This window comes from Canis lupus, chromosome 3 (assembly GCF_003254725.2).
Source record: "Canis lupus dingo isolate Sandy chromosome 3, ASM325472v2, whole genome shotgun sequence".
NCBI lineage: Eukaryota > Metazoa > Chordata > Mammalia > Carnivora > Canidae > Canis > Canis lupus.
In genome coordinates this window covers 44,105,887-44,133,475 of record NC_064245.1, presented here as the reverse complement: position 1 = coordinate 44,133,475, position 27,589 = coordinate 44,105,887, and the positions used below count along the sequence as shown (strand labels likewise).

The 27,589-nt window shown below is 52.3% G+C and overlaps 1 protein-coding gene across 4 annotated transcripts; it reads left to right on the top strand.

The window, feature by feature from the left end:
• The first annotated feature begins 4,439 nt into the window (after positions 1-4,439).
• NR2F2 (nuclear receptor subfamily 2 group F member 2) lies at positions 4,440-18,010 on the top strand. 4 transcript variants are annotated; one of them, XM_025438506.3, is made up of 3 exons: positions 4,440-5,211; positions 13,170-13,697; positions 16,542-18,010. In XM_025438506.3, the coding sequence occupies exons 1-3, from the start codon at positions 5,169-5,171 to the stop codon at positions 16,814-16,816; spliced, it is 846 nt and encodes a 281-aa protein (XP_025294291.1). In that variant the 5' UTR covers positions 4,440-5,168; the 3' UTR covers positions 16,817-18,010. The 4 variants fall into 4 exon arrangements, with proteins under 4 accessions (XP_025294291.1, XP_025294290.1, XP_035569988.1 ...); XM_025438505.3 differs by lacking the exon at positions 4,440-5,211 and adding an exon at positions 10,289-11,561; XM_035714095.2 differs by lacking the exon at positions 4,440-5,211 and adding an exon at positions 11,507-11,640.
• Positions 18,011-27,589: the final 9,579 nt, after the last annotated feature.

The following is a 27,589-nucleotide window of genomic DNA, read 5'->3' as shown; positions in this document are numbered from 1 at the left end:
CATTGGATCTGAAGTTATATTTCCTGGTGCCCTGGGGGCCAAGCAGGGCAACCTCAACTGAATTCCTCAAGCTGTCAAGAAAATCGTGCATGGGGGGGGGGGGGGGTGGAGGAGGAGGAATGAATGAATGAATGAATGAATAAATAAATAAATAAATTCCTCAGCTTCTTCAGAAAGAGCAGATTTTTAAGAGAAGGTCAGGTGCTGGAAAAGGAAGAAGAAACCAAAGAAATTCTCCCCTTTCGTCACCTTCCGCCTCTCCTTTTCCCCCCAAAATTAGTGTCCTCTTGATTATTTGCAGCTGTGTCGAACCTCGAGGTCTGCTCACAGGAGCCAGCGAGGCTCCTGCTTCTAGAAGTGAAAAGCCATTTTCACGCCAGGACTTTGCTGCTTGAGTTTGGGAACAAGGTTTCCTCTCCCTCCCAGCAAACTGCGCCCCCTCCACCAGCCGCCCCAAAGCCTTGCTGACTTCGGCGAACCCTGCGAGCCTTCGCCCCTGTGCCACTTGGGGCTCCTGCACCCAGCCCTGGGGCCACAGACCGGTTTCCGGGGCTGGAGTGTGGCTCCATACCCCCCAGAAGGGAATTTCCCGCCCTGGGGGCTTCGCCGGTGGACGTCACCCTGCCCCTGCCCTCGTCCTCGTCAGCCTCAGACTTCCTCACACCTGCCCAGGAGCCCCGAACCTGGAATCCACCAGCCCTGTGGTCCGCAGCGGGTTCCGCCACCCGGCGGCCGCCCTAGACACTGGGTGGGTGGGAGGGACAGGCAGCCAGCGGGGCTGGGCCGCTGCGTCCTCTCTCGGAACATCAAAAGAGCAAGGGGACAGAGCTATATCAAGGAGAAAGTTCGAGGATGCTGCGGGTCGCGGCTGGGGCGGAAAAATGCAACCCGTCTGGGTCACACCTTCATTCCAGGAGATCGCCTGCGGAGACCGCGCCGTGGGGGAACCCGCCAGCGTCCCCGCGCCGGGCCTGCCCTCCGCTCCAGTGGCCACCTGACCACTGCCACTCGCAACGTGGCTCTCAAGCTCCGGCCCTGGGGCGGCCCGCGCAACCTTTCCGCGGCGGTGGCCCGTGGAAGCCCGGCCGCGGCGGATTGCCGCGCCCTCGCGTCTCCCGTCGAGCAGAGAGGGACGGAGGCCTGCGCCCGGGAGCTCCCTGGCGGTGGTCCGGCCGCCCCCCGCCCCTCGGGGGCTGCTCCCCCTTCTCAGCCTCGCCAAATCCCTGAAAGCCTGGGCCCCCTCCGCCACCCCGGGGGCTTCTAATCACTCCGTATCGATTTCCCTAACTCTTTTCATCCCGTTGAAGACACATCTTAAAACACTCCAGCCCGGAGTGTGCTCTGGGCTTTATCCACACTAATAAAATGATTTACCCTTCTCTCTGCGCTCTCCTCACAGAGGAAAATCGTTCGAGCCCCGGCTACTTGTGTGTGATCAGTAAATATTTAGTGCGGTGACATCCTCAGCTAGGCTTCGGATCGATTCGGGGACCACCGGGAGGTGCGCACGGTCCGGGCGGGGCCGCGCAGAGCCCGCCGAGGGGGCTCCTCCCGCCCTCGCCGCCGGCCGCTGATTTACGGCCTCGGCAACCAGCAAAAGGGGGCGAAAGCGCGCTGGGAAAATTGGCTTTTCAACCTTTTTACTTTTGACATTCAGCCACCTCCCCAGGCTCTAATTCTCGCCTCCGCTCTTTCCCACCCCCCTCCGCCCCCGACCCAGGGCGCCCTGTGCGCCCCGCGCGCCCTTCCCGCCGCAGCGCGCTGCGCTCGCGCCCCCGCGGCCCGGGGACCACCTATCACAGCCCTGCGCCGCGACGCGGGGAGGCCCAGGCCCCTGCTCCGGGGGTCGTCGCCTTCGGGGCGAGGTGCGCTCGGCCCGCCCACACCTCAGAGGGCGGAGAGAGGATGGGGAGGCCCGCAGCTCCATTCGCCCATCGAGGAGCCACTCTCGCTACCTTTTCTCCGACCCTCGGTCATTCCCCCATTTCTGGGGCTGGTCCTCGACGCCCCTCGGGCTGGACGGCGTCGGGTGGGAACTTTACTTTCCTCGCAGAGAAGCTCCCGTTTCCTTTGAAGCGAAAAGGCGTTGAGCTTGGATGTGTTGGAAGGGGGCCTCCTACCCTGATCCTGGGTGGCAGGGGGCTGCGGCCGCCGCAGTGGCGGTGTCCTCGTCCCCCGGGCCCTCCCGGTCTTCCCTGGGCGCACACCGTCACTGCAAGACCGCGCCCTGGACCTGCACACCAGGAGGTGGGCCCGACCCGGAACGCGCCACGCTCTCGCCTCTCCTGCGGGACCCGCCACCTCGGACGACTACATTGTCCGAGCGAGCGAGCGGGGAGATGGGAGGGCTGCTAACCCCTTGGGTTCCACCGCTCTTCGGCCCGGGGCTGGGGCCTGAGCGACGCCAACGCCGTTGCCCACCTGTTAGCGGGCCTGCTCCCCTCTCACCTGGGGCCAGGGCGTCTGGGCCCGGGGAGGAAGGTGAGCGACCTTGTTGGGTCCACGCACCCCTCCCCGAGGCTAGCGCCCTCTCCTTTGTCCTATTCCTGATTTTCTAAACTGCCTTATCTGCAGACTATATCTTTATACTAATGCATACTTAATTGGTCCGTCTTGACTGTCCATATAAAACAATTTAATTAGGGTGCTTTCTTGCTTTGGAGAGCAAAGAAAAAAAAATCTGCCCAGTGCTTATTGTATTTAGCACCAATACAGGCAGAAAATGTAGCACAAGTTTTTGGTTGAAAGAGCACCTCTGTGCCCATTGAAGGGCGTTGATCCGAAAAGACAGAAAGGACAAGTAAAATCGATTTGAAGCGACCCTCTCTGTCCCTTTCACACCATTCAGAAACTCCATTCCTTGTAAGACAAAGACCAGCGCCTTGGGAATTCTCAGGGAAAAAGAGGAGTCCAATCCCACAAGCCTAGGGCACTTTTTAAAAATCCTCAATATTGCACTTAAAACCCAGCTCTCGGTGCTGTGCCCCTCGCGTCTGGGTTTCATAGACACCCCCTCCGAAGCCTCGGGCAGCCTGGCTGACAACACCCCCACCTCTCTGCACGCTGGGCCTTCTGGCCTGGCCAGACAAGCCTTTTAGGGTTAGTGCAGCCCTCACCTTTGACCCCCAAGATCGGAGTGGCTACCACGCTACAGAATGCAGAGTTACAACTCAGGCCAAAGTTAAAACAAAACAACAACAACAACAACAACAAAAAACACTTCTCTACTCCCAACCCAGGGAAACTAGTTCTGGTTCCCCCACCCGGCCACCTTACCCAATAACCCCCTCCACCTCGATGGGTTTTTTCCCTTCGCTGTCGTCTTCGCCTGCAAAGGACTGCCCTAGCCACCTCAGAAGGAAGGAACTTAAGTTGTCAGGGCAGCGTGGCTGGGTTGCGGTGAGTTGTCCTCCATAAGGAACCCGAGTGCCAGGTTATCTGACAGGCGCCCAGGCTGGGGAAGGCGGACATTGATCAGACCTGGCAGGGAAGGGAGAAGGGAGAAGAGGAGAGAGGAGGGCAGGGGAGGGGAGAGGCTGGGGAGCGATCACCTTCACCTGCCCTGAGCCCGGCCCCCCTGTTGAACTATCCCCCGACCTTCTGCTGGGGTTAAAGGGGGCGGGGGCGGAAGGGAGGGGGGCACCCCTGAGTTACACAAGTGGCCTCCTTCTACAAGAGAATGAGTTCACCACCTCCCCAGAGAAGCCTCACCATCCATCCACTCGATATAAATGATGAGACAAACCACAAGGAAAAACTTCTGTAGCCCATATTTATGGTATTAATGAATAGTTAAAAAAAGATTTACACTTCTTATGATCAATATTCTGAGTTATTTCCCTCAAAGTATATAATTACAGTGTCTTCAGAGTTTTCATCATTGTTTGAGGTGGCAAAACCATTTGTAATTTTCATTAGCCAGTAAACATGTAATTAACATTCAGCACTGTGTTTAACTTAATTCCTGTTTAAGACAAGGACAAGAAGCAGCCGAAGAGCGTTAGTTCCATTTGTCAAGTCTGACATACATCTTACCATAACAGTTTCCTAAAATAAAAGATCCGTGTTTCCCCATTATTCTTCTCTTAAAACAAAACAAAAAAATCCATTAGTTAAAACTGTATTAAAACTGCAAGAGGCAACATAGTTTATTCTCAATTTTCTCTAGTTACTGTATTCCTGCTTCCTTTTTTCATGTGGGAGGGTGGGTGAAGGGAGGGGGTTAATTAAGCATTCATTATTGAAGACTTGAAATTGGGAACCCCTCCCCCCAAAAGAAATAGGTTTCCTCCTCAGGAAAGTTCTAGAATGGGGACTGGAAAGGGGGGACACAGATCTGCAGGGGAAAGGGGAAAAAAATCACTTGGGGGGACACGAGTTAAAAGTAGAAAAATGAGGATTCCAACGGATTCCTAAGAAAAATGTTGCCTTCCTGTTTCAAGTTCTATCTTTGATCCAGGGTGAGGGGAGCCTGTCTGCCAGTCTGCTAGGCTGCTGCTTTTTCCCCCTCCTCTCCCACCTCTGTTTTTTTCCAACTTGCTTTAGGATTAGCCTCCATCCCTCTCGACCCCAAACAGTGGAATTTGGCTGTGCCTCGGGTCGTCTTGCTTTGCAATATCGCCCATAGTTGTTGGCGGTTTTCTGCTGAGGCTGAGCCGTTTGCTCCAGCCTCCGACTAAACTCATTAAGTTGGGAGATTTTTTTCAATTGGACGGGTGTTTTTAAAGTCTCGTCTTTCCAGCCCCAAACAAGGTGTAACAACGCACTCTTCCTTCTAAGGAATGAGATGAGAGACAAGGATCACTCCAGACATCTCCTACCTACGGTTTGGGGTTTTTTTTCTTAAAGGCGAGGCTTGCATTCCTCAGCAGCTATGTACAAAGCTCCCTGAAACCTCGTCTCTCTAAAGTTAGTGTGCAGGGTTTTCCAGGGCTGAGAACGCCTAATACATGGGGAAGCACTTCCTTGAGGTGGAAGATCTCTCCCTACACCTTCCCTCTTTTTCCCTGCAGGCTAGTGCCTACTTTTTATCAGTTTGCACAATCGCTTAGATAAACACCGAGGAGGAGATTCTCTTTAATTATCAAAGACACATTTTTTCAGGGGGCCAACAAAGCGTTTATTTCACCCGCCAAACTAAAGGAGAGTTATTCCAGTTTAGAAGGAAGATGCAAGCGGTTTGGGACCTTGAACAAGGCAAATATGGTTTTGGTATGTTTACTTACAGTATTTTTTTTCTTTCTCTCTCTCTCCTTTCTCACTTTTCTCCTTGTGCTGTGTGGGGCTGGGGATGACTTGGGGCTTTTCAAAAAATCGGTTTGCTAACGTGTATGAAATGCCTAGGTCTGTGGTTTCAGGGGTTTGTGGGGGGGACAGTCAATTCAATGCATTGCCATATTTTATTACATGTGTGTGATAGGAGAGGTGGTGGAGGGGGGAAGGGGGGGAAAATACAATTGCAAAGCTGCCAAAATATGATTAAACCGAAGCGTAAAGACTGTGGTGCCTCCCCATCTACTCGTCCTGTCTCCTCAAACTCATTTCCTTCGATAGAGCAAACTAAAAGCCAGTCCTAGAAGCGTGTTTTTTTCCAAGCCACAGACGACTCGGTTTTCTAGCAAAGGAGCTGCGAGGCTTGCGCGAAGTATCAGAATTTACTGTTTGATTTGCCTCTGCGCTTCATTTTGCAACCTTGTGCAAGTGACAGGCAGTGAGGCAGGGAGGGAGGAAAGCTGTGCCCGGCGCCCTCGGCCGCGGCTCGGGGAGGCGAGCGCTCGGCTAAAGCTAGGAGGAGAATCGCAACGCGAAGGGTACTCACCATCGGGCGGGGTGGTGGAGCTGGCGTGCGGATTTCAGGCAAACGTTTACCTTTTTGCTGTCTATTGCAACCGCGTCGGGCTGACTTAAGAAGCAATTCTGTGCTCTGTCCAGAACGTTCAAGGAACGGTTCCTCATTTTTAAAAAGCCAGCGAGAGAGACGACAGAGACAGAGAAAGAAAAAGAGAGGAGGGGGTGAGGGGGACGCACATAAACCCAGTTCAGGGAGAGAGAGAGAGAGGGAAAAAAAAAAAAAAAATCATCACCTCTCCGCCAGTGACTCGGGAAACGCAGAGGTGGCGAGATCCGAGTCCGGTCCAACCAAGCTAGAGCCAATTAATTTTAAATCCTGAAGAATTATTCAGATTAAAATGTACAGAAGTTTCATTCTCCTATGCCTACGTGAGCTCAAAGTCGTTTCCCTTTAAGAGCTCCTTTTCTTTTAAAGTTGAATTTTAGGCAGCGAGGACTCTTACACTAGGGGGCAGACAGATACTGTACTTGCTCCAATCTTAGGCAATTTTTTCCCTCCCAGCATATGCTCTGATTTAGCACTGTAAATTTTTCAGAGGACCCAACTCTGACAGCCCCTGGTGATTTTCAAAGTACCACAAGCCAGTGGTTAAAAATTGCATTGACTTGGAAGTTCAGAGGGACACAATGGAAGCCCCTTTCCCTATTCATGGAGCTCCAGTGTGGTGGAAGAGAAAAACACACACGGACTAGATTGAGGGAAAGGAGGAATTCAATGAATCCTGGTGGACAGAACTGGTTTCTACTGAGTTCAGAGTTAAACTCGGCATTTGCTGGGGTCTGTATTCATATTGTGATTTAATTTGTGGAGAATTACAGCCATCAGGCCACTTTCTGCAAGAAAATCATATTCCTGGGTGGGTTTACTTTCCTTTTTTTTTTTTTTTTCCACCAGAGTAAAACAAATGTTTTTCCAACTTTCTGCGGCCAAATTAAAGCTTGCCATTCCTCTCATTAAAATAAATTTACATCTACAATAAAAGACTGGGCTGGATTTTTTTTTTTTGAACAGTAACGACATATTGATATTTATCTTTTAGTCTTAGAGCTGTTTATTCAAGGGAAATGAGCATCTCTGAAGAAGACATTTTAAAATATTTTCCCCTGTTTTTTTTTCCCCCTTGAGTCTGCAGTCCTTCCTCTTCTTATGTGCAGTCAAATTAACTACAATTGATATGGCTATTTATTTATTTATTTATTGGATTTTTAATAGCAGCCCCATAACTGAATGAATCCTAAAATACAGACTGAAACACCTCGGACTTCATGGCAGCCCTGTGGTTGTGTGCTTTAGCAGGCTTCAGTTCTGTAAGAGATTGGGAAATTCTTCATTTTAAACCAGAGGCCATCAGACCGCACTTCAAATACCAAAAATCTCTTTGGAAGCTCTTCCTCGTCAAAAATTTCCCACTGCATGTCTGGAAAAGGTGATCTTGCTATATAGAAGTGTCTGCACTCAAGAGGCGAGATTAAGATTTCCCTACAATCAATTATTCCCATCTTCTATTAAATTGAGATGGGTATGCCCATTAGATTTCCTATTTCAACACAGCCCCGCCACATCTCTGCTGAGTTTGCCCCTAATCTACTGACATTTGTAGCATTAGGCAATCCCTTGAATCATAGGGGTTGAAAGGGAAGAAAACAACAACAACAAAAAACCCTTCTCTGAAATGATTTCTTTTCCATCCTTCTGTCCTCCTTAAGAGAAAGTTATATTGTGTCTCTAATCAACCTGAAATTCTCAGCCTGCCTTCTCTCTGTGGCAATCTCATTACACACCAGCTTTCTGATAGTTCAGGGTCCACTATAGTTGGATTTTTTATTTTTTTTACAACTTTCAAATAATCCCAGCACCTGCAGCTTTAGTGAAATACGTGATTTTATCTTATCGGAGAAAGGGTGAGGGCTAGGAAGGTTCCAGGAATGAATGAAGGGGGGTTTCTCCTTCCCTAAAAACTGGCCCCTGTCTGCCTACATCTTCACTTAGTACTTACCTTATATTCTGCCTGTGTGTAAAGGATACTGAATGCAAAGTGCACACCAGCACAGGTCAATTACATGTCTGGTTCATGCTTTTAAAAAAAAATCTCTCATCTCGTCGATTTTTTTGAACTATCAAGGAGGCTTTCCTGTGGTCATTAATTTACTCTTTATATGTGTTCATGTTTCCTAAAGCTCAGCGTGTTTTGTGTAAAATATTCTAATTGTTCATAAACCTGGCTGGCTCGCCAGTTTACAGTTTTTCTTGCTGCAAAAAATGTGTATGAGGGTGTCAAAATGTTATTCCATATATGTTGAATAATTACAATTCACTAACTTCCCTTTGATTAAACCGAAAGGTTACTGCGTTGAAATACAGTGCATTCTGTGGGGTCAATTCTAGATGTTTGATGTTTAAGACCAAACGCCCTGGAATTCGGAGACACATCCCCTGTTGATGATTTTAGCACATTGAACGGAATGGCACAGGCTATGAAGTTGTTCTTACTGAATCTCCTGAGATAGACTGTGGCTTGTGTGTGGTTCTCCTGAGTTGTACTTGGTATTATTCCCAATTTGGAGCAGAATCTCGGGTTGTGTTTTAATGACTTTATGGATGCTTAAAAGGAACTTGAGGAACAATGAAGTTGGTACTCAACTGTTCCATGACCTAGAAGCACGGTCGCTGAAGCCTTTGTCTGTGTACATTGACAAATGTGCATCTGATACATGTGCGCTTACATGTGTGTACAGAGGGTATATGCACAGGGGAGGCTGGGAGGCTGCCTCCGCTTGTCCATCAGCGGGCAGGACGGTCTATTCACCTCTCTCCACCCTTGGGTATGTGGCAGGACCGTGGCTTGAGAGTTAGCTATAACTAATGAGAGGGAATAAAGTTGAGGAAAATTGATTTTAATTGCGTCATGACAATGAGATGAAGTCTACTTGTGCTTCTCAGCATCCGAGACGCTTTATGTGAGCAATTAAAATGTCAGGCCACATACCTGTGAAATGTTAACCCTACAAGGAAAAGACAGAGGCTAAACGGCTTTTGTTTCTTTTTTTTCTTCTTCTCCTTCTTCGAAAAAGGGAAAAATAAATAAATAAAAAGAAAAAAGCCACAAAACCAAGCAAGTGATCAGAGTTGATTAAGAGCAGGGTCTACCATCACCCGGATTTGGCCAAATCTTTTCGTTTGGAAAATGCCTCCAGGCTCGGTTCGCGGCACCTTCCTCCCCACCCCCCCCACCCCACCCCCACCCCCACCCCTCTTCAAAGAAACCGGGGAACTTTTCTCTCTCTCTGGCATGGTGGGCACAGAGATGCGCCGGGAGTCCCGGGTGGTGCGCGAGCGACGGATTTCACGGCAGCGCCAAGTTGCGGGAGGCGAAGCCCTCGATTCCATCCGAAGCCTCTGGCGGAGCCTTTAAGAGGCGTTGTGTGTGCGCGCCGCGCTCCTCTCCCCGCCGGGGCGGAAACCTCCGGCGCGGGGTGCCTCCTGGAGAGCTCGGGGGCCGCGCGCCCGGGGCCGGCCCGGGCCCATCCCCCGCGCGGCGGCGGCGGCGGCGGCGGCGGCGGCGCGGCCGCCCCCTCCCCGCCCCCCGGGGCCCCCCGCGCGCCCCGCGCGGCGGCCGCGACGCCGCTCGCGCTAGGACCGGGCTGAGCCCGCGGCCGCCATGGCGGGGCCGCCGCGCTCCGGCCAATGACGACGAGGGGGCGGCGCGCGCGCGCCTGGCCAGGCCAACCCCGGCTGCTGCCTTATAAGGCGCGCCGTCTCCATGGCAACGTGCGCTAAGTTGCAGCAGTCGTGTCAAAGTTCACTATATAGAGAGCTCAGTGAGCTGATCGCGGAGAAGCCACTTCTGCCAGCCCCGGCGCCTATAAATCGCATTCCCTCCCGCGCCCCCCTTTTTAGCATATTTGATCACTTTGATTCTCTGTTCTTTTCTCTCCGCGGTGTGTGTGTGCGTGCGCGCGTGTGTGTTTTCTTCTCCTCCTCCTCCTCTCCCCGAGTTGCCTCCTTTCTCCGGGTGCCGTGCTGCCTTTTTTCCCTTCTTTCATTCTTTCTCTCCGTCTTTTTCTCCCCCCTCTGCGCACGAAGGATGTGCTTCTAGGTGGTGATCTGCCCTCCTCTCTCTCTTTTATCATTTCTCCCCCGCCGCCGGCGAGTTGACTCTTTCCCTATGTGTGTGAGGCGGCGGCGGCAGCAGCAGCAGCAGCGGCTCCGGCGGCGGCAGCAGCGGCAGCAGCGGCTTCAGCGGCGGCGGCGGCGCTAGACGCGGCGGCTCCGGGCCCGACCCGGCGGCTTCGGCGGCGGCGGCGGCGGCTCCGGCGGCGGCGGCGGCCCGGGCGGCCCGCAGGGAGCGGCGAGCGGCCTCCATCCGGCGAAAGCGGGCGGCGGCGGCCAGAGCGAGCGAGGCGCGCGCCGGGCGCCCGTGGCAGGCGGCGGCGGCGGCCCAGCGCCAGGACGACGCCGCGCAGCGCCCGACGCGGACCACTTTCATGCTGATTCCCCCGGACCCGGGCAGCGCTCCGGCCACTCCGCGGGCCGCCGGCCTCCGCCCCGGCCTGCCCGGCTCTCTGGGCGCGCCCGCGACCGGCGCCTCCGCTCTCCCAGTCCTCCTGATTTCGATGGCTTTCCTGAATGGCTGACTGTGGGCTGCCCTGGACTTGGCCCCCGGACAGTCGCCTCTCCTCCTCCTCCTCCTCCTCCTCCTCCTCCTCCTCCTCCTCCTCCTCCTCCTCCTCCTCTTCCTCCTCCTCCTCTTCCTCCTCCTACTCCAACTCCTCGGCACACCAGCTCTGAGAGCGAGAGAGTGAACGAGAGAGGGAGGGAGAGAGTGAGAGCGAGCGAGATCTTTGGAGAGATTTTTTTTTTTTTTTTTTTTTTTTGCCTCCTACTTCTGTCTTGAAGCCAGACAATCGACTTGCAGCTCTCCCTCCCCTCCCTCTCTCTCCACGTTTTGCTCCCACTCTCTCTCCCCTGGCCCCTTCCCCTCCCCTCCGGGCGGAAAGCCCCCCGAAACCAACAAAGCTGAGCCGAGGGAAACAAACAAAACAAACACACCGGGCCAGACAAGCAATCGACAAAACTTTGCAAAAGCAGAAACAAAAAAGGAAAAACTAATCAACCTCAACCAACCAGCCCCCGAGCCACCCGGGGCGCCCTCCCGCGCCCTCTCGCACCCTCGCACACACAAAAGGCGGCGCGCCGGAGCCCGAGACCCGGGAGCCGCCGCCGCCCGCAGCCAGGGGAGCAGGAAGTCCGGACGCGGCCCCCATAGATATGGCAATGGTAGTCAGCACGTGGCGAGACCCCCAGGACGAGGTGCCCGGCTCGCAGGGCAGCCAGGCCTCGCAGGCTCCGCCTGTGCCCGGCCCGCCGCCTGGCGCCCCGCACACGCCACAGACGCCGGGCCAAGGGGGCCCGGCCAGCACGCCGGCCCAGACGGCGGCCGGTGGCCAGGGCGGCCCTGGCGGCCCGGGCGGCGACAAGCAGCAGCAGCAGCAGCACATCGAGTGCGTGGTGTGCGGGGACAAGTCGAGCGGCAAGCACTACGGCCAGTTCACGTGCGAGGGCTGCAAGAGCTTCTTCAAGCGCAGCGTGCGGAGGAACCTGAGCTACACGTGCCGCGCCAACCGGAACTGTCCCATCGACCAGCACCACCGCAACCAGTGCCAGTACTGCCGCCTCAAAAAGTGCCTCAAAGTGGGCATGAGACGGGAAGGTATCGGCCTCTCATTTCTACACCCCCCTCCCCGCCTGGGGTCCCGGGGCCCTGGGTACGTTTGGCTAGCCTGCTCTGGGTAAGGACGCAGAAGCCCCAAGCTCTTCTCTTCGTATTGCAGCTGAAAGGGGTTTTATACTAGAAGCAAGTTCTGCACTGGAACCCAGACCCCCAATTCCGCATGCTTTGGCCGACTGATTTCCTCCTCTACTTTCTCTTCGGGCTGTTTCATTTTCTTTGCATTGATTGCGAGTTCATTCGAGTTCGCCTTTCTGCGAGGGGATGGGGTGTTGTCTGTTGTTTTAAAGCCTGGTTTACTTCTCTGCCTTTCCTCTCGATTTCTCTCTCTCTCTCCCCCTTGTTTTTCCTGCATGTTCAACATATGTCCCTCCTCCCCACCCCTCTCCCCAGCCCCCACCCTCTCAAAAAAAAAAAAAAAAAACAACCTGAGATTGTACTTTTGTACAGGAGGTTCAAATTACAAATGGCAATTTTATGCACTTCGCCGTATTAACGCTGCTGCTCGGGCAGCGCTCATGTGACCCTCCATGGATTAACATTCTGCTTTAAAAAAAAAAAAATACCTCTGTTTTCTTTTTTCCTTTCACTTTTGAAAGGAGGAGAGCGCGATAGGGAGCAGGGAAGGGTGGGCGAGGGGCCCTCGGCGGCTGCTTTCGCTCTGCGCGAGTTGGGTCTTTGTGATATAAAATTCGCCGAGCGCCGCGAGCCGTGCTCGGCCAATGGCGCGCTCGGCGCCGGGCGCGGGCTCCGGGCTAGGGCGAGCGAACGCCGGGCTTTCTTTGTGTTTCTGCGAGAGCGACTCTCCCGGTCCAGCGTCAGATAACAGCCCGAGCCCGAGCCTCACCAGCCTTCCCCGGCCCTCTCGGGCCCTACCCTGGCTGCGCCGGCGCCGGCCGCCCGCTCCCCGCCTGCTCCCCGGCTTCCTCTCTCCTCGGCCGGCCTCTCTCTCCGCCCTCTCCCTCCGTCTCTCTTTCTTCGAGCGCACTGATTAGGCTGCCGCCAGACCTCGGCTTTCCGCTGGTCTCCCACCGTGGTGGGGGCGGGGGGGGGGGTCCCCCGCCGGGTTGGGACCGGGGCTGCGGGGCTCGAGTGGGAGTCGTTCCGGGGTGCCGCAGGCCGTCTGGGGTGAACCCTGGTGTCTTTTCGCAAAAGCGTCTCACCCTCCCCCCAGACTCGCCCCTCCCGCTCCCTCTCCTCCAATCAATAAGAAATATCAGCTGTTTAGCTGTGAAGAAGAAAGATGCCCCCCAGAACGCTCCATCCCGCGCGCAGGGCCCGGGACCCCGAGGCAGAGTGGTCAGTTCGGGGTCCGCGGCGGCCCAGCCCCGAGCGGGCCTCGGAGGCCAAGTGTGCCGCTCTGGCCGCCAGGGCTTGCCTGGGTGGCGGCTTGAGAGGAGTGCTGCCGGGCTCCCGGCGACTTCCAGGTCTGTGGCCCTGGCGCGCTGCTGAGAGAGGGGCAGGCCTGCCGGTTCGGGAGCGCCACGGGGCCCGGGTCAGGTGGGGGGTCGGGCTGGGGCAGACCCCGCCAGGGGAGCCGGAAAGCGAGGCTGGTTGTTAACTGCGGGGTGTCTCCTTTCCTCCCCGCAGCGGTGCAGAGGGGCAGGATGCCGCCCACCCAGCCAACCCACGGGCAGTTTGCGCTGACCAACGGGGACCCTCTCAACTGCCACTCGTACCTGTCGGGATATATTTCTCTGCTGCTGCGCGCCGAGCCCTATCCCACGTCGCGCTTCGGCAGCCAGTGTATGCAGCCCAACAACATCATGGGCATCGAGAACATTTGCGAACTGGCCGCGCGGATGCTCTTCAGCGCCGTCGAGTGGGCCCGGAACATCCCCTTCTTCCCTGACCTGCAGATCACCGACCAGGTGGCCCTGCTTCGCCTCACCTGGAGCGAGCTGTTTGTGCTGAATGCAGCACAGTGCTCCATGCCCCTCCACGTCGCCCCGCTCCTGGCCGCCGCAGGCCTACACGCCTCACCCATGTCCGCCGACCGAGTGGTCGCCTTTATGGACCACATACGGATCTTCCAAGAGCAAGTGGAGAAGCTCAAAGCGCTGCACGTCGACTCCGCCGAGTACAGCTGTCTCAAGGCCATAGTCCTGTTCACCTCAGGTAGGAAGGAGCCCTGTCCTGTCATGCCCAAGGACTCCTAGCTCAGGGTTAGGGCCCAGAGAACTTGGCAGTCCCCAGAGTGAGGCCAGCCTCCCCCTTGAAAGGCTGCACTGTTGAGTGCAACTTGGAGTGGGAACTTTGTGTATAGGTGCTGGGCCTCACCACGCCTGTCCTGGGGATAAGAGAGGAAGGCTGGACTTCAGAAAGGCTGCTTCAGACACACAGGCTCTCAAAATTGGCCATGGGGAAGCCTCTCGGGCCTGCCAGACTGGGATGCATGCATGTTCCTGCTCCCTCCCTTAGCCCAGGCCTTCTGGGCCAGCAGAGCCTGTGCAATCTCCTCTACCCCATGGCTTGCTCTCTCTCTCTCTCTCTCTCTCTCTCCCTGTCACCCTGGCTGAGCCTCTAGGAGATGCCTCTGGGCACTGGAACCATCCTGGCATCATCTCTGCAGGGGAAAGTTTGCCCCTGCAGGGGAAAAGTTTGTCTGCTAACTCAGTAGGAGTTGGAGCTCCAGGCAAATCCAACCTGAGGGCAGCAATTTTCAAAATCATATTCTTATTAAAACAATACAAACTGCCAGGAGAGCAGGAAGAGCAGTCAGGAAGGGGCAAGGGGAAGAAAGAGGCCATCCTAGCTAGCCAGACTGTCTGCAAGGGGTTGAAGACTCTGGCCTCTTGCTGCTTCTGCCCAGGCAAACACTTAAGGCAATTTTCAAACAACCCAAAGTGTATGCCAACTTGGGCTGGATACGAATGTTGCCAGAGATATAAAACCATCATTGACTGCATTATGAAACCTAATTAGTTTGTATGTAGTTTAACCTGTGTGAGTAATAGATCTAATATTAATTAACTCTTGAGGCCAAATGATTTTTGAAGGTGTCTGACTTCCCACTTTGGGCCACACCTGAGCCTTCTGGCTGCCTCCAGGCTGAGTTCAGCCTATCCCAGGTGGGTGGAAATCACCCCCTCCACATTCTTGGTCTGAGTTGTCAGCTGATCCCTTTGTCATGGCTGAGAGGGAAGAGGGGTTCCCAATCCAGAATCACAATCAGTCGGATGTTGGCAGGGCTTGGAACCTAGAAACTGCAGTTTTTAAAACAGCTTGTAATCAGGACACTGGGAGAGCTGTGTGGTTCTTGTGGCGGACAAAAAGATCTACAGTCTCTTCCTTATTGTGTGAAGGAAATCTGGGGACCCAAGTCATTAGCTCAATCGATTGCAGGTTCTGAGTCCTTAACCCACTGTCTGTTATGCATTGCTGCTTTTCACACATAAACCATCTCCCCCCCACACACACACACACACAGAGCCACCCCAAATTCTGCCTTTGAAAGTCCTTAGGTAATCAATTAAAGGGCAGTGTCTGGCAAGGAAAAGCTGTATGGAGAGAGGCTTGGATCTGGAGTATTTTTCTCAGGGGAACTGTCATAACTAGAACATTTGCCTGATGCAAATGTACAGACAGGATATTCCCCTACCCCATAGCCACCCTCACCCCTCATCCCACAATCCTACTACAACCCAGCCCATGATCCCAGAAGGTGAGGGTGTTGTTAATTTCTCCATATCATTGTTAGCTCTTAGTCTTACCCTTGGTCTTTCAAGGAAAGAAATGCCTGATACTGTCGTCACAGTTTAATTTATTACTATTTGCAAAATGTAGAGGCCTGTGTGGAGAATGCAAATCGCCTCACAAAGAGATAAAGGTCCCTCTTATCTGATTCGTAGGGAGACACACAGTGTACCAGCGCAGAGGGAGGGAGTCCTATGCAAACAGATCTTTTAATTCCTGACCACAGACACCTATGCATTCTTTACATGAGGAGTCCTAGATACACACATGAGGAAATTGCATGTGTGCTCTGGTTCTTGGGGGTGGAAGTAGTGGCGGCTGTTTTCAAATATCTGTTTTAAGGATTCACAGTCTGCATGTGTTAGCCCCAGTCCTGTCTGGGGAGCCCAAAAAGGTCAGGTCACAACCTGCACCGCCTTCACTGAGAAACCTCTCATTTCAAAGGCACTTCTTTTTTGTATTTTCACATACCCAAAAGAGAAAAAGTGTTTTCCTGAAGATAACAGGGAGGGGTTTCTTCTTGGAGGGACCTGGGTTTTTAAAAAAATAAATAAATAAAGGGGGGTAGAAGAGAAAGGGAGAGAGAAGAAAAAGGGGAAAAGAAACAGCTCAAATGAACAGAGAGATCACAGTTTGCATGGCTGCCCTTCAATAGCCTATACTGACAAGATCAGTTTTAAAGGGCCACTTAAATCAGTTTCAAAGACTGGAGAAAAATGAGTCGCCCTCTTTGGGGAGAATCTGAGGCTGGGTCGTGGACGCCATTACTAGAGGCTGGGCCAGGTTTTTGCCCTCCCTCCCCCCCCCCCCACTATATAATTATAAGCCAAACTATTATTTACAGAGGAGGAGGGGGAGGAGGACTGGCAGTTTGGGTTTCATCTGTTTGTCTGTTTACTGACTTGAGCCAGATTCACCCAATGCACTTTGCTTGGGCCTCCCAGTGATGACCACGCCTGAGGACTGGGACAGTGAAAGCCTTGCAGTGCACTGAGCTGTGTTTGACTTTAAAGCAAATAGCCCAGGATCATCTCGTGCTCTCCTCCTCCTCCCCACCCCCCCCCAGCACCCCCCCTCCGCCCAAGTTTTCAGTACAGAGGCATTTGCTCCCACTCCGGTTGGGGCAGTTTGACAGAGCACTGTACACACACCTCATGTGACCCATTTCAAACCTCTTAATCTGATGACTGAATTCTTCTTCTTCTCCTCCTTCTTCTTCTTCCTCTTCTTTTTTTTTTTTTTTTTTTTTTTTAAACTTTCTTCCAGATGCCTGTGGTCTCTCTGATGTAGCCCATGTGGAAAGCTTGCAGGAAAAGTCCCAGTGTGCTTTGGAAGAATACGTTAGGAGCCAGTACCCCAACCAACCAACACGATTCGGAAAGCTTTTACTTCGCCTCCCTTCCCTCCGCACGGTCTCCTCCTCAGTCATAGAGCAATTGTTTTTCGTCCGTTTGGTAGGTAAAACCCCCATCGAAACCCTCATCCGGGATATGTTACTGTCCGGCAGCAGTTTTAACTGGCCGTATATGGCAATTCAATAAATAATAAATCAAAATAAGGGGGAGTGAAACAGAGAGAAAGCAAAGGCAAAAGACTGGTTTGTTTGCTTAAATTCCTTCTGTTAAGAAAGGATATAAAAGGATGTTACAAGTTTGCTAAAAGAAGAGAGGGGAAGAATTTAATGGACTGTGAATTTCAAAAAAAAAAAAGACTGTCAAATGAACTTTTACAGAATGCATTAAAAAAAAAACTCCTGTGTCGGTCAGAACAACTTGCTACTTATCATTTTTGTATAAAAAGGAAATTAGTCTTTTTCTTTTTTTGGTAAATTTTTGAAAAATATTGCTAAAAGTGCATTTAAGGAGATTGGGAGAAAATTAGCAGAATGGAGAAAGTAAGTCTTTTTTTTTTTTCCAAATTATTAATTGTCCTGTGTCTATGTACCTCTAGCTGTTCTTTTTTGTACTTTTCTGGTTCCAAACCAGTTTATTCTGTGGTTCTATAATAAGTTTTGATATAATCTTGGCTTCTTAAAAACTGTGTATCCTTAAAATATATGTTCTGCAAGAATTAAAACTGAGTCCATGAAAATATCATAGGAAGACATAAAACTTTAAAAGACAACTCAAAGATGATGGAAACGCACTTACAAGTGGTGACCAAAAATTTTAGGTGAAGTTGAGCACTCTTAATTTGAGAACTGGAAGAACCACATACAACACTTAACTTCCCCTACCCCGCCCCCCCCCAAAAGACACCATAACAAACCTAGCTTTTTAAAAATATTTTAAGAAAGAGAATGAACTGTGGAATCTATTGGCAGCCAAGGAATGTGTCCAAGACACATGCTGAGGTTTTGAATAAAAAGTGAACTTTTGTAATTTGAATTGGGTCCCGCTTAGTTCCTGAATTGTTATGAAAATCCTCTATCTGTTTGTATATTTGCAAACCCTTTGTATTATAATTGTTGATATTTTCCCTTTTTAAAAAAAATACCATTGAAATCAGCATGACAAAATAACACTGTTGGCACTTATAGGTAACGTGATTGATTCAGTATCTTAGAGTTTACAGTTTGTGTTTTAAAAAAAACTGAAGGTTTTTTTTTTTAAGTGCAACATTTCTGTATACTGTAAAAGTTATAATAACTGAATTGTTTGGTCGAGTCTTTGTGTGTTATATTCCAAGGAAAATTGAAAGTATTCAGAAATTAAAATATTATTTGATATCTGAAATCTGTTTGGCTGTCCCCACTCACTGTCTTTCCATCGTGAAGAGCCCCTGTGAGCTCTCGCTGAGCCGGGCCAGGGGTCCATTTGTTTACTCCCCTGAGTCAGTTTGTTCAAAGGTGGACTAGTATATTTGCCTGTTTAATTTGGGTGCGTGGGGTGGGGAGGGGAGAAGCTAAAGTTAATGGTTTATCTATGGTTTAGGAAGTGCCATACTGATATAGTAAACCACCCCTATTCACCTAATCCTCCTTTTAATTAAAAATGGATTTTCCAGGAAAAAAAAAAAGGCCCTTATATTTGTCACACGTAAGTGCCTGCTTAGGGAAGGTATTGTGGAAAGTATTAGAAATCTTGAGATCAGTATCTATTTTATGACCAGAAAAAAATACTGTTTTGTACATTTCTGACAGTTAAGCAAAAGACAGTTCTAGCAAGCTAATCACAGCGTTGTAAATAGAGGGCAGTTGTTTGCAGTGAGTTTTTCCTTAAGTAGGTGTGATTTTTAAAAATATTCTGTGGTTCTCATCTAGCTTGGTTGTTGAGAGGATTTCAAATTCAGTGATATAGCTTAGAGCGCTGAAGGGTCTGTTTTTAGTGTATATATGATAACTTGCCGTTGGCCTGCCTTTCCCCTCCCCCCTTTACGTTCATTCTGTGAGAGCATGACCACAGGTCAAGGGAGCCTTTTCCACTGGAGTTATGTACATAAAAACACATCGACATTTTGACATTTCGGATTGTGTAGATACAATCTGTACTGCTCTTGGGATCCTTTGTCCTTAGAAGCCAAATTAAGAAAAAGAAGAGAAAGAAAGAAGGAAGGAAACTTTACAGGGTGTGCTGATTTGGAAGTAGTAACAATTTTGTTTTGGAGGTGGTGGTGTTTTTTTTCTCTCTCTCTCTCTCTTTTCCTGGTTTGAAGGAAGCTCAGTGTGTGGGAGCTTGCAATTTTGTTCTTACTGAGGCTTTCCAGCACCCCCCCCCCCACTTCACTATGTTGTGGTTTAATTTGAAAAGCGGTGGGTAGGGAAGCTGGAAGAAAGGGATCATTTTGTAAAGTGTATTAAACTTTGATACTCAGTTCCAGTCAATACATGTAGACCAGAAAAAACTGTCTGATTTGTGCACTTGAGCAGAGTCCTCCATCTGACCCCCAGCTTCTTTCTGTAGATATATACATACATAAATATAAGTATGTTCTTAGGGCGGAATATTGCTGACCTTTTAGCTCGAGGTTTGTCGGTTGTTGTTTATTTTCTCCTCTTGCAAGTGCTATCCATGTGAGTGTGTGAAGTTTCTTTAATAAGTAAAACACAGGCCCTTTTCCTTGTTTGTTTTGTGTTAGTTTATTGTAAACAGCCATTTGTTGTAAATTATTATTGGCATTAAATTATAATTTATGATTTTCAAAGCAAAGACAAGTCCCTGTTTTATTATGCTTTAAGCATGTGTTCTAGTCACTGGAAACCTCTCTCTCACTCTCTCTGAGTTTCAGCAATGAGCTTGGGGTCTGCAAGGCAGAAAAACAGGACCCAAAATTTTTCAAACGGTTAAAACAAAACCCCTTGTATATGTTTAGAGTGGCCGGAGGAGGATCTGTTTAGAGTCTTGAGTTTGGTTTAAGTTTATTGCATTTAAAGAAAGTTTTTCTTTTCACGCTGAGTTAGAACAAAAGATCTTTGCTGCAACTGAACTGGACAAAAGACGAGGGCTGGGACCCAGCGAGTGCGTTCTGTGTGAAATTGACGAGATCTTTTTTAAAAAGCTGCTAAACATGGCGACTCTTTCCCTTTAAGTGTCTCTTTTTCCTTGCTGGGTTTTTTTTTTTTTTTTTTTTTTTTTTTTCTTTCCATCTGATCTGAGCTCGCTTTATTTCTTTTCCCAACCCGCTCCCCCTCCCTCCCCTTGGCGCTCGGGGGGTGTGAGAGAACCCAGTTAGACGCGAAATGCAACAATAGTCCGAGGAGAGAGAGAGAGAGAGGGGCGATCGCTGCTTCTGGCCACTTTCAAACAAACCTGGGGGAAGACGGAGCTGGGTGTGTGTGTGTGTGTGTGTGTGTGTGTGTGCGCGCGCGCGCGCAGGGGGCGGGGGGGGGGGGGATGCAGCAGCCAGTTCGCTCGGCTCGCGGTCGCCCTGCCTCGGCCTTTCTGCATTAGTTCTCTCTGGGCCGCGGAGGGGCCGGGGCTCAAAGTTAGCGGGCGGCGTCCGGGGCCGGGGCCGGGGCCTTGGCGCGGGCCGCGTGTGCATCCGCCGGGCTCGCAGGGCCGGGGGCTCCGAGCTGGCAGCCGCGCCGCACAGTGCCGCCCCCCCGCAGCCCCCGCCCCCCACTTACGTGCGGCGGAATTCCGCCAGCGCCCCCGGAAAGTCCGGGGTGCCGGGTGCCGGGCGCGCGGAGCTGCAGTCCCTGGCTGTGCACCGCGCGGCGGCGGGCGCGGGCGCGGGCGCGGGCGCGGGGGGGGCGGGGGCGGGCGGCGGTCAGGGGGAGCTCGAGCGTGTGAAACTCTGCCTCGAAGCTCGCTTTTGACTTGGTCCTATGAGCTGAGCCAACATGGCGTCTCCCATTGCACCGCGAGCGCCGGGCCGCCAGGCACGGCAGGGCCGGGTAATAGAAAACATATTGGTTACCGAAAAGAAAAAGAAAAAAAGAAAAAAAAAAAGAAAAGAAAGAGGGGAGGGGGCGGCTGAAGGCCATTTCATCTGCAGGCAGAAAACCCTCTTTGAAACTCTGGCTGGCGAGTGAGTGCGGTCCTCGAGGATTCTGTAATTAAAGCAGCAGAATTCGTAGGGAAAGGATGGGTAACGCGGCAACCCCCTCTCCCGTCGCCCCCTCCCTCCCCAGCCCTTATAATTAGCAGAGTTTATTTCGTGTCTCCCCTCCCGACGGGAGCCAAATGGGAAAGAGCGAGAAGTGTGTATCCTCGAAGCATCTGAAACGTTGGCATGGCACAGGGGGAGGGGGAGAGGCCGGTACGTACAGACCCGGGCGGTGCTCGCCTCCCTCGCCGCTCGCGAAGGCGAGGGCTGCGCCGGGGTCGCGGCGGGGCCGGGCCGGCGGGGGGTGCGGGCCGCTCAGCGCACCCTCCGGGCGTGGGCACAACTTGCCGCCCGCCTGTCAAAGTTGCAGCAGTGGCGGCTCCGAGGCGGAGGGCTGGCTGCGGGCGCGCGGCGGCCGAGGGCGCGCTCGGGGCGGGTGGTCGCGGGCCCTGCTAACGTGCGAGCTGCGTGGACAGCGCCCCTGGCAGGAGCGCGCCCTCGGCGGAGGACCCCCTTTCTTTAATAGGTTTGAGCGGGCGAGGCTGGCCGTGGGACAGATTCGGGCCTCCCAGAGAGGGTCTTCAGAGGCAGTGGATTGGCCTGGGCCGAGCTCTCAGCGGATGGGGGACTCGCCCCTTCCTTGCATCCAATTCCAGCCTGCGCCCGGGCCCGGAGACCCCTACCCGCAGCCGCCTGGGAGGGAAGCGAGGTGCTCTCTGAATTCCGGGCCTCGTCAAGATTTATTGAAGTTGGGTTTTAAAAACGTGCTTCAGATGATTTTTCCCATTTTCTCAGATTTCAAAGGCTCCCTGCAGTGCGGCTGCCTAATTAATGGTGAAATTCAACTAAATCTAATTATGCAGTAATTTTAAAGCAGTTAGTGCTGGGCGTTGGTTTGTAATAGGACCCCAGTTTTTTAAAGTTTGCTTACTGTGTTGGTTTAGGGGAAAGCCATCTTTTGTATGGCAAAGAAAGACGGGGAAATAGTTTTGCTGCAGGAACCCGTGGGCTGAGAACCGCCCCCACCCCCTCACCTCCATCCCCATCCCTGCCTCCTGTCGTCTCTCTCTCTCTCTCTCTCTCTCTCTCTCTCTCGCCCTCTCTCAAGCTCAAGCTCAAAAGCTGAGCGAGGTGCTCACCCAGCAGAGATAACCCGTTTTCGTAGTCAAAGGGGAAAGAGAATTTTTCGTAAGGAAACACAAAGGGGCTTGGTATCTCTCCTCCTGGACCCATCTGTAAGGGCCCCCAAAACAGAGAAGGGACTCTCATCTTCTCTAATAGAGAACAGATTTCCTTCCCTTAACATCCATTGTCATTAAGGCGAAAAGCTGACTCTTGGAGTTATAAATCTTATCGTCCTTCTGATAACACACTTGTAATAAGTTAGCGTCCTATTCAAAGTGAATTGTAAAACTGCCTCATTTAATATGGCATCTGTGTCATTAAAACTTTTATTATTTTTTCCCCCTTGCCGTCTTGCAGGCCTGGCATTCCGTCGAGCTCTGAGGTGCCTATTGGGCCTCTGGGGTAGGGCCAAGGGGGATAAAGGTGTGAGAGATGGGCTGCCTGGTTTCAGCCTCTGGATCTTAGTCTGGGGTGAGAGACCCCTGAGGCAGAGAGGGCCTGGGGGGTGCTGTGTCCCCCTTTCCCATCCCCTGGAGCGGCCCCCTCAAAATGACGTTCCTTGAAAGAAACATGCTTGTGATTAGCTAAGCAAACACATCTGCTTTCGGAGTTGGGCCTTCGTTAATTAGCTGAACAAAGGGCCGTTTTGCTTTTTACCTTTTGCTAGGGGAGAGTGTGTTATTTCAGGAGTGTCGCCGGCCCTCCTCTTTTCAATTGCAGCCACGACGTTAATTTTATTGGGATTACTGATGGGAAATGAGGTGGCGCAGGCTTCCGAGAGGAAAAGCTTGATCATTACCCCCTTTGGAACTATATTTTTCCACCAACCTCCTGCTCGCAAGGAGGGGGTGGCGGGGGGCAAACCGCGCAGCAAGTTCGGAGCAATTGGAATCAGGCTCGCGGTGCGCTGATCTCGGGTGACAGAGCGTGTGTTGGAGCTGAACTCTATAATTTGCGCTTCTGTTCCTTTATTAGCCCTGGACAACGAACTAATGAGCTTTGGCCCAGCACAGTGTCACTTGTATTTATTTTCTTATGGCAACTTTGAGATAGCGGAAGTGTTTCTTGCCCAGAGCCAGGGAGGGCCTCGAGTCCTGACCGCTGCCTTCCTGGCCCAGGTCGGTGGCTGCGTCCCAGGGGAGCGAAGGCGCGCACAGGACTGACGGAGCTTGGCGACAGGGCCTCTAGATGAGGCCTTGGGGGCCCTCCGGAAGGCGTCAGGCCCTTTGGAGGCCCAGGCATTCCTGTAGGCCCAGCTCCTGAGGTTGAGGTCAAGGGACACAGGGCAAGACCAGGGCAGATCCCCAGGCATGAGATGGTCGAGGTGCAAAGGTGGCCTAGCACCCTCCTGGCCCTGGAAGGAGGAGGGACCCATGAGCATGACTAAGTCAGGCCAAGGAACCCTTGGAGCAGCGGGGCTATCGTACCCGTGGCCTCAGAGATTGTGTGTTTTGTGATGAAGGGGGCCTGGCTCAACTCCCTGGCTGTTTTGGGGGGTGAGAGGATGCTTTAAAAGGAGCTCTTGGGGTTCTGAAGTGCAGAGGCTCCTCTTCCCCTAGTTTGGATACTCCCAGCAGTCTCAGTTGGAGAGGCCTGGCATAAAGTAAAGGAGGTGTGGGGGGTGGGGACAGAAAAGGGTGGACCGAGGCAGTGCCAAGGTCCCTAGTGCCCTGGAAGAGAGAAAAGGAGCCCCTCTCCCCCGGCACTGCCAAGTGTGAGGGGGAGGGAGCGCCAGGTAAAGGAAAGCCCAGGGAACTGCCAAGCGAGCGGGGGGACTTCTCCGCTCCGCAGCCCGAGACGTCCTGCGGCTTTTGCCTTGCTCCCTGCCAGGCAGCCTTTGCTAATAACGCCCAGGCTCTGTGCCCCCGCCCGCCCCATCTCTGCTGGCCTCTCCTCGCTTTCTCCCTCCGCCTTACTCCCCCCTCCCCACCTCTTCCTTCCTTCCTGCAAATGGGTGTTAACGTGGGTCTTTATGTTCTGTCTATAACTAGGATGTAATCACGCGCCCCATGCCTCTCTCTAAAAGCATTTAATAAATGTCTATTAAAGCGCTACAAATGTAAGATGAATTTAGTGCCGCGGCTGCCTCCCTGAATCCGAACGGTAATGATGGATTTATCAACGGGGATTCGCCTTCAGCACAGCGAGGGAGGTTTACTCAGCAAATACGTCGGCGAGCACCCACCCAAATACAATCATTTGACCCCCCGCAGGCTCTAGCCGCCTCACCCTTTCTGCCCCGCCAGCACCGAGCAGGGAAGACCAGAGGGTTGTTGCCCCCTCTCCTGGCCTCTCGCCCCCTCCTCTGTCTCCTCTCACTCTGCAGGTCTCTTGGTGGGCGTGGGGGACCAGGCTTGGAGATTTGGAGGTAGGGAGCCGGTGGTGACAGTGTTAGATCACAGGATGAAGTGTGGGCCGGTGTTGGATTTGCGGGGAGACATCAGTGGGCGCTCCTGTAACCCTCTTGGTTTTGAAAGACTGGCAGTTGTTTCAGTCTAGGAGTGCCCACTTGAGTACCCTGACTTTGACCAAGTCTTAGGTCATGGATACTTGCTGGACCCGCAACCCTGGGCATCCATCGTTCTTAGAGGAGGCAGCTCCAAGACCGAGGCCTGGGGCCCTCTGCTCATGGAGAGGCCCCAGTGTGCCCAGAGCTGGTGCCTGACACATCCACCTTCCTTGGGCTCCCTGAACCCCACCAACCCAAAGCTGAGGCGGCTGTAATCCAAGGTTACAGTGTAGACTCAGAGGCCAGAGCAAAACTCCCAAGTCTCTTACCCTAAACAGATCTGGCTTCTCTCCCACCTGCCCCAGCACAGCCCACCTGGCCGTCTTCAAGTGTCTGTGGCTGTGGGTTTTTAGACTTTGGCTTGGACTGGGATCGTTAACGCACACAGCCCCAGTGACCACCACCTCTTTCTTTTTGTCTTTTATCTTTCTTTTCGAGGGGGAGGAAAGTGCTGGCCTGTTCCATCAAGCCCAGTTCGCATTTGCTTTGGCCTCTGATTTCTTTCTTCTTTGGAAATTTCATTGAGATGTCTCTGTACTTCGCTTGTCAGTTATCTTTGTTCCTTTTAAATAAAGGGCTTTTAAATGGACTTATTGCTCTCAGCGTGGGTTCCTCTCTCTAAATGTTAGAAAATTGTGCCATCTACCCGCTATGCTGAGTACTGTCACACTCGGAGACCTCGGGGACCTCCGGGCCGGCTTCAATGCTTGCCGTGTCAGGGGCCGCGGGTGGCAGGAGGAGGGGGCGGCTCACGTGGATTTTTACAGATCCCCGCCCGCAGTCGGCCCGCGTAGCCCCGCCGGGGCACGGCCCGCACCCCGCGCAGCCGCCCGCTTGGCGGCAGCGGCTGATCCCCAACCGAAGCGCAGGCGTGGTTGGGACCCTCGTTTTCTCCGAGATGCCCCGGGCCGGGGAGGGCAGAGGGGGGTGCCCGGCTGGTTCAGACGGGACAGCCGCTGGGGGTCGAGGCTGGTGGAGGACAAAGCTGCGGCGGGCGGAGGGGCAGGGGGCGACTCGGTGGCGCAGCTTTGGGGAGCTCCTGCCCGCCTCCCGCTCCCCCTCTCCCTCGGGAGAAGCCGGGCTGAGGCCGGTGCAGAGCGACGGCCGCCGCCGAGTGGCTTCCCAGTCACTTCTTCCCAGAGAGGAGAGCTTGGGCCAGGCAGTTAGGCTGCAACTTTCAGCTCCGTTTCCCAGGCTGGAGAGATCTCTGGTGTCTTTTGGAAGGCCAGCACTTCCTTTTTCCCTTTAGGGCAGTGGGGTTTAGATGCACCGGCGCTTGAACAAGTCAGATGGCTGATGTGGGGTCCTCTCACCCCGACCCCTCCTCTGCAAAACGTCCTTCCCGCAACCGCAGGCTCTTTTTTTGAATGAGTTAAAATGGATTAACAGTTTAGATTTTATTATGTGGCTACCTCTCTGAGATGGCGTTTTTTTTTTTTTTTTTTTTTTTGGTTTTTTTTTTTTTTTTTTAACCCATTAGGGGTATTAGCTAAGATTTCCAAGTGTCAGTTAGGTATTTATGCTTGTGTGTGGGGGGGAGATTCTCCGATACGGTTTATGACTTTTATTACATGTTTCACACTGTTCGAGAAATGGAGTTTTAAGCAACATACAATTAAATCTATATTGCTCTTTGGAAAAGGGCCAAGGAACTCGACAATCAATTAGTTTAGATCTTTTGATACTTGTTGCTAAAATCAAAGTGTAAAACTACAACTCCAAGGTATAGCAGCTCCCTCATTTTCCCTAAGGTCATGGAGCCACCACCACGTACGAAATGGCAGCTGCTTTTTCTTCCTCCCCTAGTTGTTTTTCCTGATCATTCTGCACCGATGAGGGTTTAAAGAATCAGGCTGTTTTCTATGTTTTGCTTCTTTTTCTCTCTCTTACGGTGGTCTTTCATCTCCTGCCTTCCCATCCAGGTTGTGTTTTTTAAAATACATTCCTTTTAAATTTGTATTATTTGAAAAATGAATTTTCCACTTACCCTCTCTCTCATCCCTACCCCCACACACACACACACTAAGAAGGGAAACTGTGTTGTTTAATAACCACAATAATAAAGCGGTTTCTAGACAAAGGCAAAATTATATTCTTTATAACCACAACAGGATGGGAATTCTCTCTCTCTCTTTCTCTTATCTCTGTCTCTTTAAATAAGCAGCTTAGGAAATATAATCTCTGCCATTGAACAGAAACTGCTTCCTTCTTGAAAATGCCACCGTTCCACTTCCCTGGCTCTCTCTGGGCAAATCCCCTCCACTGCCTGGCAGGCATCTGCTTGCCCTTGGTCCTGAGCATGGGGTTGGAGGAGGCTCTGGAGAGACCAGGGCTCAGGAAAAAGTTTCTGGGTCCTGCCCGCCTGTACCAGGCAGCTGAAGGAGGGCTGATTCCAAGTTCCAAAGAGGGACTTGCTAATTTATTAAATAATTCCCACTTCTCTCCATCTTCTCCCCGCAACTACCCAGGTTCCTAAACGGATAGGGGAGGGATCTGGGATGACACATCTATTCCCCCCCATTTCCTTTTCCTCTTTCCAGCACCACCCCCCACCCCTTCACCAGCCTCATCACTAATTTAAAAACCCCGTGGCTTGGGGACTGAGCAGTCCAGTCATTGAACTGTCAATCTTCACCGGGATGGAATGTCTAGAATATCCTCTCTTCTCCAAAAACAGGCTCTAAACCAAGTAAAGCAATTGGGCATAGTGCCATTAACCTCCCTCCAGAAGCCTTCCTTTTCCTTCCAGGGAATGAGGACCCCTTGGGACTGGAGGGACCTTTGCCTCCACCCAGTGCCGTGGGCCTGCTAGGTTGCCTTCGACCTTGCTCCTTGCCGGCGTGCCCATCTCTATGCCACTGCCCTAATTGTAAAGAAGGTCTGGGAAACATTTTCTCTGCGCTAATTTTATATTTCCCCTTTCCCCCTTGCAACATTAAACATAATTTTGTGCTGTCACTGTCACTAAGACTGTGGTTTGTTGATGTCTCTACTTGGAAACAGGACCCCTTCACTTCCAACAGGGAGTCCTCCCCATGCAGCCTCTGGGAGGCCCCTTCTCCATCAGTGACTTTAGGGTTTCTGTGAAAAGGCTGTGTGTGTGTGGGGGGGCAGGGTGGGGAGAGACCCCAGCAATAAAGGCCAGAAGGGTCCCTAACAGAACCCCACAATCATTTCAAACCCTCTTTCTCTA